This window comes from Onychomys torridus, chromosome 3 (assembly GCF_903995425.1).
Source record: "Onychomys torridus chromosome 3, mOncTor1.1, whole genome shotgun sequence".
NCBI classification, from domain to species: domain Eukaryota; kingdom Metazoa; phylum Chordata; class Mammalia; order Rodentia; family Cricetidae; genus Onychomys; species Onychomys torridus.
The window spans coordinates 126415208-126433737 of record NC_050445.1 but is presented as its reverse complement, the minus strand read 5'-3'; the positions used below and the strand labels follow the sequence as shown (position 1 = coordinate 126433737).

The 18530-nt window shown below is 47.0% G+C and overlaps 2 protein-coding genes across 3 annotated transcripts in view; one reads left to right on the top strand and one right to left on the bottom strand.

The window, feature by feature from the left end:
- Nucleotides 1-11809, bottom strand: part of Usp39 (ubiquitin specific peptidase 39) — a 29055-nt gene extending 17246 nt beyond the window's left edge. The window contains exons 1-6 of the mRNA XM_036182642.1: nt 9906-11809; nt 8071-8140; nt 5069-5163; nt 2292-2428; nt 1536-1688; nt 64-289 (exon numbers count right to left, since the gene is read on the bottom strand). Coding sequence (XP_036038535.1) covers nt 64-289; nt 1536-1688; nt 2292-2428; nt 5069-5163; nt 8071-8140; nt 9906-10170 — 946 coding nt within the window. The 5' untranslated portion in view covers nt 10171-11809. The remainder of the gene's footprint in view (nt 1-63; nt 290-1535; nt 1689-2291; nt 2429-5068; nt 5164-8070; nt 8141-9905) is intronic.
- A 448-nt stretch (nt 11810-12257) lies between these two features.
- Nucleotides 12258-17272, top strand: C3H2orf68 (chromosome 3 C2orf68 homolog). 2 transcript variants are annotated; one of them, XM_036182765.1, is made up of 4 exons: nt 12258-12541; nt 12619-12737; nt 13737-13888; nt 16409-17272. In XM_036182765.1, the coding sequence occupies exons 1-4, from the start codon at nt 12291-12293 to the stop codon at nt 16481-16483; spliced, it is 597 nt and encodes a 198-aa protein (XP_036038658.1). In that variant the 5' UTR covers nt 12258-12290; the 3' UTR covers nt 16484-17272. The 2 variants fall into 2 exon arrangements, with proteins under 2 accessions (XP_036038658.1, XP_036038657.1); XM_036182764.1 differs by lacking the exon at nt 16409-17272 and adding an exon at nt 14234-15178 and having other exon boundaries at nt 12262-12541.
- Nucleotides 17273-18530: the final 1258 nt, after the last annotated feature.

Sequence of the window (18530 nt, the reverse complement as noted above, 5' to 3'; positions counted from 1 at the left end):
TGTGTTCAACAGCCTTGAGATGCTGTCCTCAAGTCAGAGAGATGTGGGTGACTCGTTTCTCACCTTGTTTGGTGATCTGGAAAGTCTTCTTGCTGCAAAGGACAACAGCCTGAAGCATCTCATGAGGAGAAACATGTGCCTTGAAGTTTCGGGGGTTCCAGAGCTTTCTCATCAGCTCTCCAAAACGCTGGACCAACAAGAACATGATATCCCCTGGAGGGCGCTTGATGTTCTTATAGTTGTCTTCCTCCAGGAAGTAGTTCCGAAGAGGAGGGACATTAGACAGAGCCTACAAATCAAGCATTCCAGTTAGCAAAAAGCCCCTCGCAGGACCCCTCAGGACCAGGCTGTTCCAGCTAACATTAGATAAAGCCTGTGCAGCCTAGGATAGCCTAAAATGTCCAAAAGAAACTGACCCTCAGAAAATGCTGCCAGAGCTCAGTGAAATGTCCTTCATGAGTCACACAAGGTTGACAAGCTGAATGTGCACACTATGAAGGACTCTAAAAGCCAAGCACAGAGACACAGGTCTGTAATCCCAGTATTTGGGAGGCTCAGACAGAACTACCACAAATTTGAAGCCAGCCTGGACTACGTTATGTAGTGAGTAGCCTGTGCTACAGTGCAAGACTCTAAAATGCACAGCCACACAAACATACACACACCAAATAAACAAACAAACAAATAAATAAATAAACAACAAAAAAAAGCAAGCAAAACCAAAAAAGTACTTTTTTTCTCCTGAGACAGTGTTTCTCTGTAGCTTTGGAGCCTGTCCTGGACTAGCTCTGTAGCCCAGGCTGGCCTCGAACTCACAGAGATCCACCTGCCTCTGCCGCCTAGTGCTGGGATTATAGGCATGCGCCACCACCGCCCAGGCAGAAAAGTACTTTTTAGAAGAGTATTCAGGGCTGGAGAACTGGCTCAGCTGTTTGGAGAGCATCCTGGTCTTGCAGAGGACCTCCAGGACCCATGCCTGCAACTCCAGCTCCAAGGGGTCCAACACCTTCCTCTGGACTCCATAAGCACTTGTACTCACACATGCTTATACCCACACAGTACATACATACACACAGAAAGGAAGGAAGAGTGAGCGGAGTGGTGCACACCTTTAATCCCAGCACTCGGGAGGCAGAGGAAGGCAGATCTCTGTGAGTTCAAGGCCAGTCTGGCTCCAAAGCTACACAGAGAAACTCTGTCTTTAAGGAAAAGAAAGGAGGGAAGGAGAGAGGGAGAAAAAGAAAAGAAAAAGAAATGCAACCAGTGTTTCACTTTGGCATTGCCTAGCAACAGAGTCCATCTCTAATCACCTGGAAACTGCAGGAGCCATAAGCCCAGAAGCTGAACCCCATGCCCCAGCACGTGACAGCCACCCTTGACTAGAGGTGCGGTCTGCTGGCTGCAGAACAATGCTCAAGTGGAGTCCTCAACAAGCCCAGTCTTGGCCATCTGACCGCACTAAGAAGGCCATGAGTTCTTGGCAGCCCTCCTGCCGCTTCCGGCTGCTCTTTCCTCCCCAGTGTCCTTGACCCTACCTGCAGCACTGCATTCGCATAGTCATTGGCTTTTATGTTGTTCAGTCCCACGATCCCTGGCAGGTAAGTGGTACCATCATATGCCCGGGACAATTTGGCTTGCTTGTCCAAGTTTGCAATTTGCTGCTTTGTGAAAGTAGGCTTCAACACGTACTGCCAAGCAAAAGGAAACTTTAAGTTGTTGTAAACAGGGTTCACAGGTATGTCCAGAACAGCACTTTCTACCGAAAATAAAAATTTCCTGGTCATGAATGCCCCACTATACACCCTATGCCCCAGCCATGAGGGCTGAAGACCAAGGTAACAGAGTAAGCCCTCCACAGAGCTCATCTGCAAAGGGGTTTGTGTCTAATCCTGAATCACTGACTTCCAGGTCTGTCTTCAGTCCTACAGCCTGGTTAACTCCATGACCAAGGACTGCCTGACCCATAGGATTCTCAGGACTATGATAGTTTCCAGTGGATGTCACATGTACCTAGCTCAAGAACGGAGCACCTCCTTCCCTGGCAGCACCAGGATTCAGAGCCTCCCTAGGGCTGTGAAAGCAGGAATGGAATCTTCCTGGTCACAGAATCCTCATCATGACTTACTTTGAAACTTGAATTCATTCCACTTTTTTGCTTTCTCTCCAGATACTACCCTAACTTCTAGTAGGGCACTTCCCAGAGGCCCTCAGGCTAGCTCTAATCACCTGGAAACTGCAGGAGCCATAAGCCTAGAACAACATGCCCCACACCAGCAACCTGGGACACGTACCGTGATATCCTCCAGTGAGGAATCGATGATCTCATAGTTGTCAGGAAGGCAGTAAAACTTGAGAGTGTGGAGGTTGAGGAAGACGTGGTGGCTGAACTGGACGCTGTGGATGTAGGCATGAGACTTTAATCCCCGGCCTGTGGGAAAGGGGGAAGGGCTGTCAGAGGAAAGCCTAGAAAGGCACAGATCAGGTTTGTCCTCGTTTCCTTATTTTGTGCAAAACACGTTAAAAGCAAAAACAAAGAAAGTCCTATGCTATCCATGAAATTAATCCACATAAACTTCTCTCGCAAAGAGAACCAGAAAGAACATTAACACATAAGTTAGAGAAATTGGTTTCAACATAAAGTATAAACATAAACCAACTTCATAAGTATCAGAAACTAGGAGTATCAAAAATACATTATTTAGCCAGGCGGTGGTGGTGCACACCTTTAATCCCAGCACTCGGGAGGCAGAGCCAGGCGGATCTCTGTGAGTTCAAGGCCAGCCTGGTCTACAGAGCGAGATCCAGGAAAGGCTCAAAACTACACAGAGAAACCCTGCCTCAAAAAACCAAAAAAAAAAAAAAAGAAGGGAAGAAAGACATATAGAATAAAGAAAGGCAAAAAGCCTTTGTTGGTGTAAAGAGAAACAGATAATTTAAATTAGAAAAGCTGGCTAGAAACAAGCCAAGCTAAGGCAGAGCATTCATAGGTAAGAATAAGTCTCCATGTATTTATTTGGGAGCTGGAGGTGGACCCCCAAAGAGAGAAAAAAGAAAAGCCAACTACAGGCTACCCTGCAAAGTCTTGCTAAGTTGCCTGAGCTGTCTTGAAGTTTCCACCTTCCTATCTTCCCGCCACAGGCTCCTGAGAGCTGGGACAGTAGACTGCATCATCCTCCAGCACTCCTCTTTTTAGTATCTCTCCTATAACACATTTAAATCCTTCAGCAGACAAGAAAAAACTAGGCTGGGCGGTGGTGGCATAGATGTTTAATCCCAGCAGAGACAGGCAGATCTCTGGTTCAAGGCCAGCCTGGTCTACAGAGTGAGTTCCAGGATAGCCAGAGCTGTTATACCGAGAAGGAGAAACACTGTCTCAAAAAGCAAAACAAAAAACAAAAAGAAAACAAAGTATAATGAATTACATATGAAGATGCATATGAAACTCATCATTTCATATACTAACCTAAAACATCAAAAAAAAAAAAGGCTGAGTGGAGTGGTAATGATGAATATCTTTAATTCCAGCCCTCAGGAGGCAGAGCCAGGGAGATCTCTGTGAGTTTGAGGCCATCCTGGTCTATACAGCTAGTTCCAGGACAAAACAAACAAACAAACAAACCTTGTCTTGAAAAACCATTAAAAAAAAAAAAAAGCTGGGCATGGTGACTCACACTTGTAATACCAGCATTAGGGAGGTGAAGACAGGAGGGTTAAGACCCTGTCTGAAAACACACACATATAGGGAACTGCGGAGATGGCTCAGCAATTAAGAGCACTGGCTGTTCTTGCAGAGGTCCTGAGTTCAATTCTCAGCAACCACATGTGGATCACAACCATCTGTAATGAGATCTGCTGGTCTGCAGGAGTACATGCAGGCAGAAAACATATATATATATATATATGGTCTTTTTTTAAAATACACTCAGGACCTTGGGGAGCTGGCAAGATAGCTCAGTAGGTAAGGGCATGTGCCACCAAGCCTAATGACCTGAGTTCAATCCTTAGAAGCCACATGGTGGAAAGAGAACTAACTCCCACAAGAGCTGTCTGCTGACTTCTACACAAGCACACAAATGCACCAACAACTATCCACATACACAGATAAAAATAATAACCTTAGAGTGCAATAATTCTTAGGAACTGACTTTGGAGACAGGCATGGTGATGACACCTAAAATCCCAGCACTCAGATGACAAGAGCAGGTGAACTGAGGTGAACTTAAGCCAGTCAGGCCATACAGTGAGTTCTAGGTCACAGGGCTACAAACTGAGGTGTTTTCTCAAAATATCAAAGGGGGACACTGACCTTCACCTATCTCACTGCCTTCTGTGCTCACTTTCATTCCCTGATACACAGTCTAGCAGAAATCATTACGGTCTTATGGAGTTTTCTGGTTGTTTGATGTGTCAACATAAGCTCCCTACAAAAGCATGTGGCTTCTCTTTTTTCACTTCCCAGTGCACTATGTATGTACATACTATTCATTTGGTCTAAGTGAGTTAAAGGAATACATATTCCCGAAAAGAGCTGAGTAAGTATTCTCAGGAGATGGTGATGGGGCACACCTGCAAATGCCAGCATGAGAAAGTACGGAGCAGAGGCTCAAGTTCAAGGTGAGCCTGGGCTACATACTCATACCCCATCTCAAAACAACAAAGATATAAATGCAGAAAACAAACTCAGAAACCCAGGAGCTGGATGCGCAGCTCAGTGGTAGAGTACTTGCCTAACATGTTTGAGAACCTGGGTTCAATGCTCAGCGACAAAAGGAAGGAAGGGAGGGAGGGGGAAAAAGAAAGAAACTTAGAAACTCAGTGCCTGGAGATCTGGTCTTTTTTCATAGGCCTAGCTCTCTCCCCCTTTCAGAGGTGCTCAACTCTGACCAAGGAGAAAACCTCTGCATGTGTGAGGCCAGCTCCAGCTACATGAAAGAGTTCCAAATCAGCCTGGACATAAGTCCTGGGAACAAAGACAGGAATTATTAAACATTTCCCAAGAATAACTTACCCCCCCCAAAAAAAGACAGCTTCACAAACATAGTGTTTGTCCCCCAAGCCAGTTATTTACCTTGAAAGTACTTGCCACACACCAGACAGGCGTAGGCGTTGATATGAGAGAGGGAGATAGAGCAGAGTTTCTCAAAGTCGAAGTCCAGTACACTCCTGAGACAGAACACAGGAAAAATGAACAGGGATGAGGAGGTGTTGGCCCTACATGCCACAGTGCCACACACACTTAAGAGAGTGCTTTAACAACACATAAACCACACACACAGCACTCCCTCAAGGCAGGCTCAGTGTCTGCATCAAACACAAATGCCCACTTTTACATTAGCTTCAACCAACCGTGGATCAATATTTGGAAAAAATAAGTTACATCTGCACTAAACATACACAGACTTTTTTCCCCTCTGCCCATTATTCCCTAAATGACAATTATTTTACATCGTGCTGACCCTATATTTGGGATTAGTAATCTCAGATCATTTAAAGCAACAGGAGGATATGCATAGAATATATGTAAATATCAACCCACTGGCCTTAAAACTTGCACAGCCAGATTTTGGCATGTATCACAGAATCTTGGTTCCACTCCCCCCACGGATATAAGAGAAAACCCTTCCATAGTGGCTCACTCCTGTAGTTCTGGCACTTGGGAGACTAAGTCAGGAAGACTGCAAGTCTGAGGCCAGCTCCAGCTACATAAAGAGTTCCAGATCAGCCTGGACTATACAGTCAGATGTTGAAAACAAAACAAAAAGAACCTTCCATTATATTCACATTGCAGGAAAAGCAACAAATACGACTAAAATAAGAGCCCAGCAGCACTGAGAGAGTAAGAGGACATAAAGTGTGAACACAACCTCTTAAAGACAAAAATTTCTGCCAGGCACGGTGGCATATACCTTTAATTCCTGCACTCGTGAGGCAGATGCAGGTGGATGTCTGAGAGCTTGAACCAGCCTAGTCTACACATTGCAGTCCAGGCATAGTGAGATTCTGGCTCAAAAATAAATGAAAATTTTATTTTTATTTAAAAAAAAAAATGGCCAGGCAGTGGGGCGCATGCCTTTGATTCCAGCACTTGGGAGGCAGAGGCAGGGGGATCTCTGTGAGCGCAAGGCTAGCCTGGTCTACAGAGTGAACTCCAGGATAACCAGAGCTGTAACCCAGAGAAACACTGTCTCAAAAACAAAACAAAACAAATAAATAATGGAAAGTGGTTGGGGGACTTTGCTCAGTGGCAAAGCACTTGCACAGCAACCACAAGACCCTAGCACATACGCACCAAAAAAGAAAGAGAAAAACCATGAGAGAGAGAGAGAGAAGTTGAGAGAGGGAGGGAGGGAGGGAAGAACACCTGAAGAAGTTTAAGACCACACCTACAACTAGACCTGGTCATTAAAGCACAAAGGAAAGGATGTGACGCTGGGCAGAAAGAGACAAAAAGTCTTTATGTCCACTGAACCCACAACTGTGAAAGAGATTTGATAGTAAACATTAACAGCTGCACGACTGAGGGGTCACTAGCAGCCACACATGGCTAGTGATAACTAAGTCTGAAATGTAGTTCCTGAGCTGCTGTGTAGCTCAGCGGTAAAGCATGTCCGGCATGAGTGCCCTGGACTTGATTTCTAGCACCACAAAGAAACTAAGAAAGCAGTGCTTCGCGGGTGGTGATGGCGCACGCCTTTAATCCAGCACTCGGGAGGCAGAGGCAGGAGGATCTCTGTGAGTTCCAGGCCAGCCTGGGCTACCAAGTGAGTTCCAGGACAAGCATAAAGCTACACAGAGAAACCCTGTCTCGAAACCACCCCCCCCCCCAAAAAAAAACCAAGCAAGCAGTGCTTCAACTGCTAATGCCATGTTTCCAGTCCTCAAGAGCCACGTGCAGCTGTGCTTCCCACAGCGGACAGCCCTTAGGAAGAGCAAGTACTGATAGGCTCAGTGGGGCACACCTGTGACCCCAGCACTTAGGAGCCCAGGTGGGAGGATCAGCATTCAGCGTCAGCCTGGGCCGTATATCAGAACCCTGTCTCAAAGAAGTAAAACCAAGCAACCAACGTTTTAAATGTAATTCTCTGTTGTGGAGAGTTCTATTGGACAGCACTACCCTAGAAGATAGGTTGTGGACAACTGGAAATCAAAGGAAATAGAAGATAAGGAGACTATTTCTGCTACACAAAAAATGTTTTAGAACTGGAGAGATGGCTCAGCAGTTAAGAACAACTGCTGCTGTTGCAGACAACTGGAATTCAGTTCCCTACACCCACATCAAGCAGCTCACAACCACCCATAAGGTTGCTTCCAAGGAAACTGACACCCTCTCCTGGCCTCCACAGGCGCCTGCATGCACATGATGCACAGGATGCACATGAACTTGTGAAGAAACACACATACATATAAATAACTAAAATGAGAAAATGAGAAGCCCACACCCATGCTCTTAGGTGTGTCTCACTTTCGAGTACCTCTTTCCCTTAACCCTGTACTTACACCGATATTAAAATATCTTCAAACCCTAACTCTGCTCCATTAGCAAAGAAAAAATTGTATTTTGTTTAATGAATCCTGAAAGTCTAGGATAGCACCCAATAAGCGGTGTGGATTCAATAAATATTTCAGTTTGCTACTGTAACTCCAGGTACACCACGTATCCCTTAGTTACAAAATACAAATTCAGAATTAGCTAAAAGCTCTTAATGTGTACGTGTGCTCACTTGCCAGGCAGTGGTGGCGTACACCTTTAATTCCAGGGCGGCCTGGTCCACAGAGTGAATCCCAGGACAGCCAGGGCCTCAAAACAAACTGCACTCTGCCACTTTAAAGGGACAACATGGAAAACACGGCAGGAAGCACAATTTTCAAGGCAGAAAGGCTTAAAAGACTGTTCAGTTTGGAGGATTTTCTACAAAATCTTTACTATTTTCTGCATCTCAAAAATCTACTGATTTTGCTTGTCTGTATGATACTGGGCATTAAACCTTGGGTCTCTGACATGTCAGGCCAAGTGCTCCACTACTGAGATAGATCCCCAAAACTTTTCCTCATCCTCTCTATATCACTGACCTGTTAATGGTATCCAGGTACGGGCAGTGACGACTCCTCCGGTCCTCAGAATCCACTCGGCCATTCTTTGCTGAGAAGAAACCCATCACAGACTTTAAAAATGGAAAACTTGTGCTGAGCTGTAATTCAGTGGTAGAGTACTTAACTAGCAAGGGCAAGATTTGCTCTTCCACAGCATCATAAATGGAGGACAGGAGACTCTACTCAAATCCCAAGTACAAGCAAACTCAAAAAACCAAAGACAAACGAAACTTGTTTTGTTTGTTTCCATTTTGTTTTGTTTCTATTTCCCACGAAAATGGAAACATTTGATCAACTAAGATTAAGATGAGCTTTTACTTTTCTTGTAGCGACGACATTCCAAAACTAAAAACTGAGAGTAGATCTATTACATATATAACCATCAAAAGATTAATTCACATATTACATAAAGAAATCCAGGCAAGTGAGATGGCTTAGTAAAGGTGCTCGACACCAAATCTAACTACCTGAGTTCAATCCCTGGGATCTACAAGGTATGAAGAGAGAAGTGGTTCCCACATGCTGCCCTCTCACCTCCACATGTACACCATGGTACATGCATACACACATATAAATAAGTAAATGTACTAAACCTTTTTTTCCACCACATATGGTGATGCACAACATTAATCCTAGCCCTTGAGAGGGAGAGACAGGAGAAATCTGTGAGTTCAACAGCCAAGGCTACTTATTAAGACCCTGCAAATAAATAAATAAATGTCTAATAAGGTGCCGGGCGCCGGGCTAGGTCTTTAATCCCAGCATTCAGGAGGCAGAGGCAGGCGATCTCTTTGAGGCAAGCCTGATCTACAGAGCTAGTTACAGGATAGCCAAGGCTACACAAAGAAACCCTGTCGTCCCCCCCACCAAAAAAAAGGGGGGGGGGGCGAAACAAACAAAAAATCCAATATATCACAAGTACTAAGATAAGCTGAATATCTTAAATCTACTATTGTCCAAGAATTGTGCTGGTCCTGAGAGTTACTTCTACTGGCGAGCTAATGTGTTAGCTGCCACAGCCTCATGGACACTGATGGAAGGCATGTGATCACAGACTAAAACAGGGTCTATTAAAGCAATGACAGTAGCCAATAATATGACATCTTTGCCACTTCCTGGAGTCAAGTCGCGCAAGAGAATAGAAAAAGAGCCAGTGCTCACAGTGGGTTGCCTTATAGAAGAACTCTACCCTTAAAGGGGATCCCATCTGCTTGTGAGCTTACCTCCCTTTTGCTCTATAGAATACAATCTGTCTCCCAAGGCTGTTCACTATATCAACATCCTTGACAAGACAATATAGAACTCCTACAACAACCTCCTGCCAAACCGAAGCAGAACTGTCTCCAAACTACTGAACTAATATGAAGTCAGTACTTTAATCGGGTGCACAGAGATCTTGGCCGAACGGGCTTATTCCAGATACTACAACAGGACCCTGCATCTAAGTAATTTTGCTAAAAATGTAGAGGGGAACATCTGTAAAGCGATCGATCAGCAGAGCACCTAACCCACGTGGGCTATTCGATAAAGGGGAGCTGTGGTGTATCGTGACAATGTTTAAGGTTAGAACTGTCTTCATCTGAAGGCAGTCCAGTCTGGATTCGACCTCGGGCAGGGAAGCGTAGAAAGTAAGGAGACGTAAAAAGCAGGCGAAAACTGGGCATCTCAGAGCTCACGAGGTAAAGGCAAGAGGAGTCTAAGGTCATCTCTGGTTACAACAGCAAGTTCCTGAGACCCTGCCTCAAAAAAAGAAAAAGGAGAAGAGAGAAGAAAGCAGGCGAGGATGGAGGGCGCGCCCGGCCGGCCCCGCGCACCTCGCACCTCCCGCTCGGGCTCCGAGTCCTCGTCGGCCTCGCGTTCCCGCTTCACCCTCACGGCCGGGGGCGCGGGCGCCGGGATTTCTCGCGCAGTCGCCTCGGCTTCACGCTTCACGCGGACCGGGCTGCTCCGAGAGCTCGCCGCCTCGGGCTCCCGCTCGCGGTCTCGCTCCTTCTTGATGCGACCCGAGCTACCCCGCGACTCGGACTCGCGCTTCCCGCGGGTGGAACCATGAGACTGCCGCTTAGACCGGCTAGACATCGCCGCCACCGGCTAGGAGCTTCCGCGCTGGCGCTGCGCACGCTAGAGACACGCAGCCAATCAGGAGCCCGAGCTGGCCTCAGACGCGCAGTTCGCTACGAGTCGCTGAGAGGGACAAACCTGGTGGTTGGACCTTATAGACGCTACCTGCCGAGTTGAGACAGCTGTTGAGCCTGCTGTTTCATTATTCATCACCTCTTCACAGCTTAAAGAGAGAGGAATTTTTCACAGGCTACGGTGATCGTAGACGAAAGGAAGCTGGCATTCGACCGAAGATATCTTCAAGACAGTTTGTGTCTCGAAATGACAATCCAGAGAAGTCCCCTGACCCGGGACTGCCGACCTACACAGGAAAAGGAGTCGGTATCCCCAAATTATCTCCTTCATTCAGGCTTGTACTTGGGAACTTCAATTAGTACCATATTTAGATAGCTTTTGAAATAAGGAAATTGCAAATACTCTGCCAAGGCTCATTTATTGTTTAGCTAATAAAACTCCAAATTCAGTTTTACCAGTGAGTCATGTCTTAGTTTCTACCTATTTGAACAGTTCCATTGAGGTATAGTTGACAAGAGTACTACACGTCTGACGAGTGTAATTTGCAAAATTCTGCTGTGTGAACACTTGCGAATCCATTGCCATAATCAAGAAACTTGTCTCACTCCAGAAATGCTCTTGTACCCTGTGGAGTTTTATACTCAAGTGTTATACAGTGTTTTCGCTTTCTGATCTGGCCTCTTTCACACCTGGTGTATAGACAGTCTGTTCCTTTACTTTGCATTGCAATATTCCATCACACAGTTGTACTAGACTTTGTCACTGTTCTAATAATGAGTTCCTGATTTTCACATTCTAAAACAGAAACTTGAAAAACAATACACTCAGGATGAGGTAGAAAAAAATCCCAAAGTTTAAGGCCAGTCTGAGCTACGTAGTTAGTTCAAGACTATCCTGAACTACATAGAAAAGGGAGAGAAAGAAGGAAGACATGGCTATACATTATTAGGCCCTTAAAAGCCTTGGCTCCTCCCATGGGGAGAGTTAAGCAAGTGATCTGGGCAGGGACAGTGCAGCCCCAATGTGGCTGGAATAGGGGCTGGGTATGGGTGGGGAAAACATAGCTACCTGAGCACTTGCCTGCCTCATTACCTACTAGAGATAGATGTTCTTAGTATGTTCACTTAAAAGAAAAGCTAGCAGCTGGGGAGATGGCTTACTGTACAAGCATGAGAACCTGAGTTCAAACCCCCAACACCTATGTAAAAAGCCTACAGTAGGCATGGCTTGTACATGCCTATATCCTAGGCCTTTGGACGTGAGACCGCAGGACCACTGGGGTTTGATGGCTGCCAGCTTAACTACAGGTTCAGTGAGAGACCCTACCTCCAAAGAACGAGTAGAAAACAGACCAGAGCACCTGGTATCCCCCTCTGGCCTATGCCACACACACAAACACACACACACACACACACAAAAGGAAATTTAGGCACAGTTGGATCAGAGCCAACCGAGTGGCATATGTAACGTTTTCCTTTTTCTTCTGCCATAAAGAAAGAAATTACGTAATTTGCAGGGAAATGGTGAACCTAGAGATCATGTTAAGCAAATCCAGTAAGAGTTGGGAAGATGAATCGCAAATATTGCATGTTTTTCCCATATGCAGAACCTAGATTTAAGGTGTGTGTGTGTGTGTATGTGTGTGTGAGAGAGAGAGAGAGAGAGAGAGAGAAATGAAAGAACTGTAAGAGGCAAGTTAGAGGTCTAAAGGGAGAGAAGAGGGAGCGAAGGTAATGGGGATGATAAAATACCACTTTCTCATGAGCAGAATCTGCCCTTAAATATACGAACAAAGCAGATACCATACACATATACAATGTATTTGATCACATAATGAAGCTCATTGTCCTGTACACTAAAGAACTAACTTTAAAAGGCTAGAAAGGAAAGTCAGTATCTCTAGTAATAGTTTTCAGTGTTCGTGTCTGACTCATTTTTTATAATTTTCTCGTATATCACCTATAAATCCTTCTTTTGTGTTGCTGATATACAAAGAAAGCGAAACTCCCGCCCCAACAGCGCTCCACTAGACCAGGTTCGCAAATTCCGAAAGCAGAAACGCTATGCCGCACTCGTGCCTACGCAACCGGAAGAAGGGCATTGGGGCCGGAAGTTGCGGTCCGCAGCCGGAAGTCGCGCTCCGCAGCTGGCGGTTTGAGTTCCGCGGCCGTTGTGGCGGTTGCTGCGGCTCTGCACCCAGGATCCGGATGGAGGCCGCACGGGATCCAGGCCCGGGGCTGTGCTGCAAGCCCGGCGGGCGTCTGGACATGAGCCACGGCTTCGTACATCACATCCGCCGGAACCAGATCGCTCGGTACCGCCCCGCCCCAGGCCCGGCCCGGCCCGGTTCGCCCGGGTGACAGCACCTGACCCCCGCTCGGCTCCCCGCAGGGACGACTACGACAAGAAGGTGAAGCAGGCGGCCAAGGAGAAGGCGAGGAGGCGCCACACACCCGCGCCCACTCGGCCCCGCAAGCCAGACCTACAGGTGTACCAGCCGCGCCACCGAGGTAAGCCGCAGCCCGCCCGCCCGCCCGCGGCCCCGCCCCCTGGGCCGGCCCCGCCCCCTGGGCCAGCCCCGCCCCTGGGCCAGCCCCTCTTCTCTGTGTCAGGCCCCCCTCCCTCGTCGCAGCCCTTACAGAAGCCACTGCCTCAGCGCCCCCAGATCTCCGCTCCAGGGCTCGTGACCCCAGTTAAGCAACACTGTTACTGAAGGTACATGGGACCCGGACAGGAGTCACTGTCCACCGGTGTGGTCTGCTAGGCCGGTTTAATATTCCTGCCACTTGGAAGAAAGAAAGCCAGGCTGAGATTTAAAAAGACAAAAATGAGACGCAGGCGGATCTCTGTGAGTTCGAGGCCAGCCTGGGCTACAGAGTGAGTTCCAGGAAAGTTGCAAAGCTACAGAGAAACCCTGTCTCGAAAAACAAAAAGTAACACCAAACAACAACAAAAAAGTGGCCAGTACATAAAATGAAATGAACCCAATAAATGGCCTTTTCCCGGTTTTCCTTTGACCATGAACTCATGTTAACAAATATAAGGCACTAAGTTTATGTGCTGTTATTTACAGAGGGTTTAGATCTTAAGTATATTAACTCATTGAGTCCATAGGACACCGTAAGCTGAGAACAATTCTGTTTCACTGTCCAACCAAAGAGGTGAAATGTTAAGTTGTCCAACATCTCAGAGCTAGTAAGTGGCAGAGTCTGGATTTGAACCCAGGCCAAGTTCTGTCCATCCTTTCAGCAGCTTCCAGCGATATTTGCTGGAGATGTGTGCATCTTGTACCTACTTTGTAGCAGAACTGTACTAGAGTAGAAATAGAAAGGGAAGTTAAAATCCTGACTGACAGCTCCCCAAACACACACACTGTGTTCACATGCATAAATACCCAGAGGCTGTCAGAAGCTTGGAGGCTTTCTTGGTTCTCTTTTTCTGATGATTTCTGTGGGTAGGGATTTTGGCAGCATCCCCCTTCTCCCTCTCGTTCCGGTTTGCCCTTACAGATGCCTCTGCCCACCTAGTCCATCCAGACTGTGAGGAGTCCGGTGAAAGCAGCAGTGGTGGCAGCTCTGAGCTGGAGCCTCCTGGCCGCCAGCTCTTCTGTTTAGAATATGAGGCGGACAGTGGAGAGGTCACATCAGTTATTGTATATCAGGTACGCCTTCTGGAAACAGCTGCAGCTTGAAGGTCCTGGGCCATGATGGAAGCTACTGCCAGTCCCTGAGCCAATGTTTATCTCAGGGCCAGTGGGAAAACATGTCTTCCACATGGGACACCTGGGCATTGTCGTAAGGTACAACTATCTCAGCACACAGTGGTTCTTAGTTGGGAGGACAGAGAAAACTTGTGACCCTCACTTGAGAACCACTATTACAGGGGACTCCTGAGAAATGAGAAGCCTTAAGCCAAAGAATTCTATGAGAATGCTGTCTAGGAACAGGGCAGGTCACTTTCCTGAAAGAGACCAGGCTCTGAGCTTCCTGACTCTTCCTCCACGTAGGATGATGATCCGAGAAGGGTGAGTGAGGAAGTATCAGCACACACACCTCTGGATCCAGCCATGCAAGAGGCCCTCAGATTGCGCATCCAGGAAGAGCTTGCAAAGCGCCAGAGGCAACACTGACCGGGCTGAAGGCGTTCAGGCAGGCTTCACTGCACTTGGCAGAATTTCATCCAGGGAGCTCACCTCTAGTTTGGGGGTACCAGGACCAGTCTGTATGATCTTCAGGGATCCTTGTCCTCCTTTTCCAAGCTGCTGTATCCACAAGGGTGTTGCAGGACCACATCTGGCCTACCTCCAGCAGCCATCCCTTCTTGTATATTGGCTAACATTCTGGAATTTTATAACAGTTTTGACTAACTTGGTGTCTTAAGAGCAGAGACTTCAGGGAGAAGCAGGGCTTATGAAGCCTTTACCCACATGCTGCTGTCTTGATGCGGTCATTTGCCAGACCCTTTCATGAGCCATACCTGTTATTCTGTGGCTCTTTGATGTGTGTGTGTGTGTGTGTGTGTGTGTGTGTGTGTGTGTGTGTGCTTTCTTCCACACATTGTCCCTGGACTGGTCGTCACTTGTCCTTTCTCCTGCCTTTTCGCCATGGGTAGACTCATTCCCCCTACCTTCCCAACGTGACTGTCTCTCTACCACTCAGGAATTTGGAAGTGGGGCTTCCGGGAGCCTGCCTTCCTCACAAGTTCTCCAAGTAATTCTGATGCCAATAAAACAGGAGAACTTTGGTTTTTGAGGCCTATTTGGAAACATCTCTCTTTCCCTTCCACAGCTTCCCCAGCCGCCCACATGCAGCCCTGCTTGGCACTATGTAGAAAATGTACGGGAGACCTAGGGAGGCGATGACGACCAGCTAAGCTTCAATCATCTGTTGAAAAACCTGCCTGCTGGGAATGGTGGCACACATCTTTAATCCCAGCACTCAGGAAATAGAAGCAGGCAGCTCTCTGGGAGTTCAAGGCCCTCCTGGAACAGAGGGAGTTCTAGGACAGACAGTCAGGGCTTGTAGAGAGACCCTGTCTCCAAAAAAAGAAAGTTAAAAAAGGAAAGAAAAACCTGCCTTGCCTAGGCCTACCAAATTCACCCCCCCCCCAGCTGTAAAAGACTACCTTCTACTCAGACTAGAGGGGAATTATTGAAACTAACTCCAATTATGGTTTAACAGTCTTGAATTATTGAAGATGGGAAAGTTGACAATAGCTATGATTGCCTTGAAGTGGGGGGCCTCTGGTTGCAAAAAAGTGTCCTGGAGAACACCATAGATGAAATGAACGCCTCTCCACCCCATGCTTTCTTCTTTCCCCACCACTCAAGAATATGTCTGAGCATGATTATGCACACGGTGACCACAGTGTGCAGGAGGCCAAAGTAGGAGGATTGCTGCGAGTTAAAGGCCAGCCTGAGTGGTTTCAAGAGAAAACTAAATAAATGTAACTTAGGTCCTTTGGGTAAAGTTCCCCAGACAAAGCATTTTTCAAACAGGGGATATGTTTTCCAACACTAGATTAGGCTAAGGTCTGAAGTCCACAACACATCCTGCGCAGGGGAATCCAGAGGCACCTAAGATTTCCAGGAATGAGCCTGACTTCAGCAACTTGAAATGTGAGTTGTCAAAGCCAACGAGCACTGAGGCTGCCTACAGCCAAGCAGCCTGCCCAGGGCTTTGCCTTCCATGTGAGGGTCTCAAGATCCTTCTGACCGGAGCAGCTCGGTGGGTTTTCTCTCCCAGGACACTCGGGGCTCTGCTGGGTTTCATCTCACGCTGCTGAAAACAGATGTAACGGGGTTTGGGCATCTACTTTATGCCATTAAAACAGTGAGTCACAGCTTGCCACGCCAGAGGAGTTCTGGGACAGTGAGTTAGGTAGTAAGTTAGAAGGTCCTGGTGGTGGAGGTGACTGGGGACCTAAATACTCTAGACCCAGAGAGCTGGTCCCAGGGTTAAGTGCCTTAAGCTTGTCAGTCCTAAGCCCAGTTCTGCTGTCACAGGAAAAAGCCTTTACCCTGTACTCGTGAACATGTGCTGTAAGTGCCTTTGGACTTACATGGTTAGATACCATCCAGAGCCTCTAGGGGAAGGAGGCTCTGCCAAACTCCATGCTCATCATCCAGCAAGCCACTTTAGTCTCCATAGTTAATCAGTCCGTTTTCTGACTTGAAACACAGGATTCACTGGAACTCTGGCTGCATTGGGAATGTGTTCTTAGCGCTTCATTTCCTATTTCCTGGTGCAGTTATTAAACCTAGAAAAAAGGACCTGAAGAAGAATCTGAGGACTCAGCACCTAAAAATTTGCCTCTGCTCCTACTTCTTGAGAAAGAAAGAAATGGAAGAACACAGACAGCATTTGTGTACGTGTTTCTGTGATCCTCACAAAGTCTTGAGATGGGAGACTGATGGAAACTCCTCTAAGCCTTTTTCCAGAAGCACTTTGCTTATCAGGTGTGCATGAAAGACTTTCTAGCCAAGAAAGCACTCCTCATTCTTAGCTAATTTGTCCTAAAGCTCCAAACCTGTGCTTGAAAGAAGAGCGGCTATTCTGAGCCAACCTGTTGGAGCTGATGCTGATGTCTCTCCAAGCACCCCTGAAATGCCTCTCAGGGGGCTGTGCCCTCAGCCTTATTTATGGCTTCGCTGCATGGCTCTGCTGTTCTCTCTGAGGTCCATCATAGTTGATTTGGCAGATCTGCTCCTAGATGTCTCTTACCTGTTTCAAAACCCACAGGCTGTAGTGAGCTCTCAGAAGTCCCCTGATTTGTGGCACAGAAGCAGCAGCATGCCGTAGACAGCACTTACAGCAAACTGCTTCAGAATCAACACTCATTTGAGTAGGTGTGTTCTTGGCTGCATTTATTGGCGGGGGGAGGGGATATGGAGGCAAGGGAGGCTGGGCCAGGTAGGATGGCATATGCCTGTAATTCCAGCCTTTGAGGCTGAGGCGAAAGGATTGCCATATATATAGCCAGGCATAGCGGCACACACCGTTCATTCCAGCACTTGGGAGGCAGAGGCGGGAAGGTCTCTGAGTTTGAGGCCAGCCTGGTCTACATAGCAATTTCCAGAACAGGCAGGACTACATAGAGAGACCCTGTCTCCACCCCCACCTCCCACCCCCCCACCCCCCAAAAAAAAGGATTGCCATGAGTTTGAGGCCATCTGGAGCTACATAGACCTTGTGTCAAACAAAAAGTCTCATTCCTACTCTCTCTGGAATGTTTTTCCCTGAGTTCTTAACTGGAGTTAAGCCTGTTTTCACAGTTTTGTAATTCCTGGGCCAGAGTTTAGGTCATTCTTGAGAGAACTGGTTTTGCAAGGGGGCTTGGGCTGAGCAAGTATAAATGGTAAAGCTGGAGTTACGGCCACTGCAAGTATGAAAATCTTTGAAGGGTAGGGCAAGAAGGGAAAGATATAAAAGTGTGTATGATGGGAGTAGTGTATGTACTGGCTGCAATCGCCAGGCAGTGGTGGGCCTAGTATGAATGAAAGAACATTCCATCTCTGGTCATCTGGGGTGCATTGCCAACTAGAGACCACCCCTGATAGATCAAACCCCTTTGGGGTGGTAAGTAGTCCAACCTGCTGTGTGTTTGACAAAATCTGTGAATGGCGGGTTGGTGCTTCCCCGATAACTCAAATTTTTTTTTTTTTTTTTTTTCCTGGAGCTGAGGATCGAACCCAGGGCTTTGCACTTGCTAGGCAAGCGCTCTACCACTGAGCTAAATTCCCAAACCCTCAATAACTCAAATTTAAGTGAGACCTTTGTATGAAAGACAGATGACTCCCCTATCTGAGCCTTTTGGGAAAATCTCCTGGAATGTTGACAGTTTGAAACCTTAACTCCTTTGGATTCCTGTCCTGTCGTTGGGAGCCCTAGGCATCCAGCCCAAATTTCTGTAGGGTTGGAATGAAAGCCTTCCTAGCAAAGGGACCTTTCTTCCCGGAGCCAGCAGAAGAGGAGGCTGGGAATGGAACGGTTCAAGAGACAGGAGGAGCGTGCACATTCGAGAGCAGCCTGAGCCACATAGCAACACACATCTCAAAAAAAAGGCATCAGAGTGTACTGGCTATGTCATGGTGCTAAATGTAGAAAAAGCCATACAGTCTCATTTCTGGTGTTTCTGTATAGATAAAATGGAATTATGCAAATTGAAAATCATGGAAGGTACTTTTTTAACCAATAAACTATTTTTACAGCACTGTTTTTGCCAAGAGTTGTGAAATCACTTGTGTACTTGGGGAGGGAGGTTAAATGCCTGCCCTAAAGTCACTCCACTATGGAATCAGCACT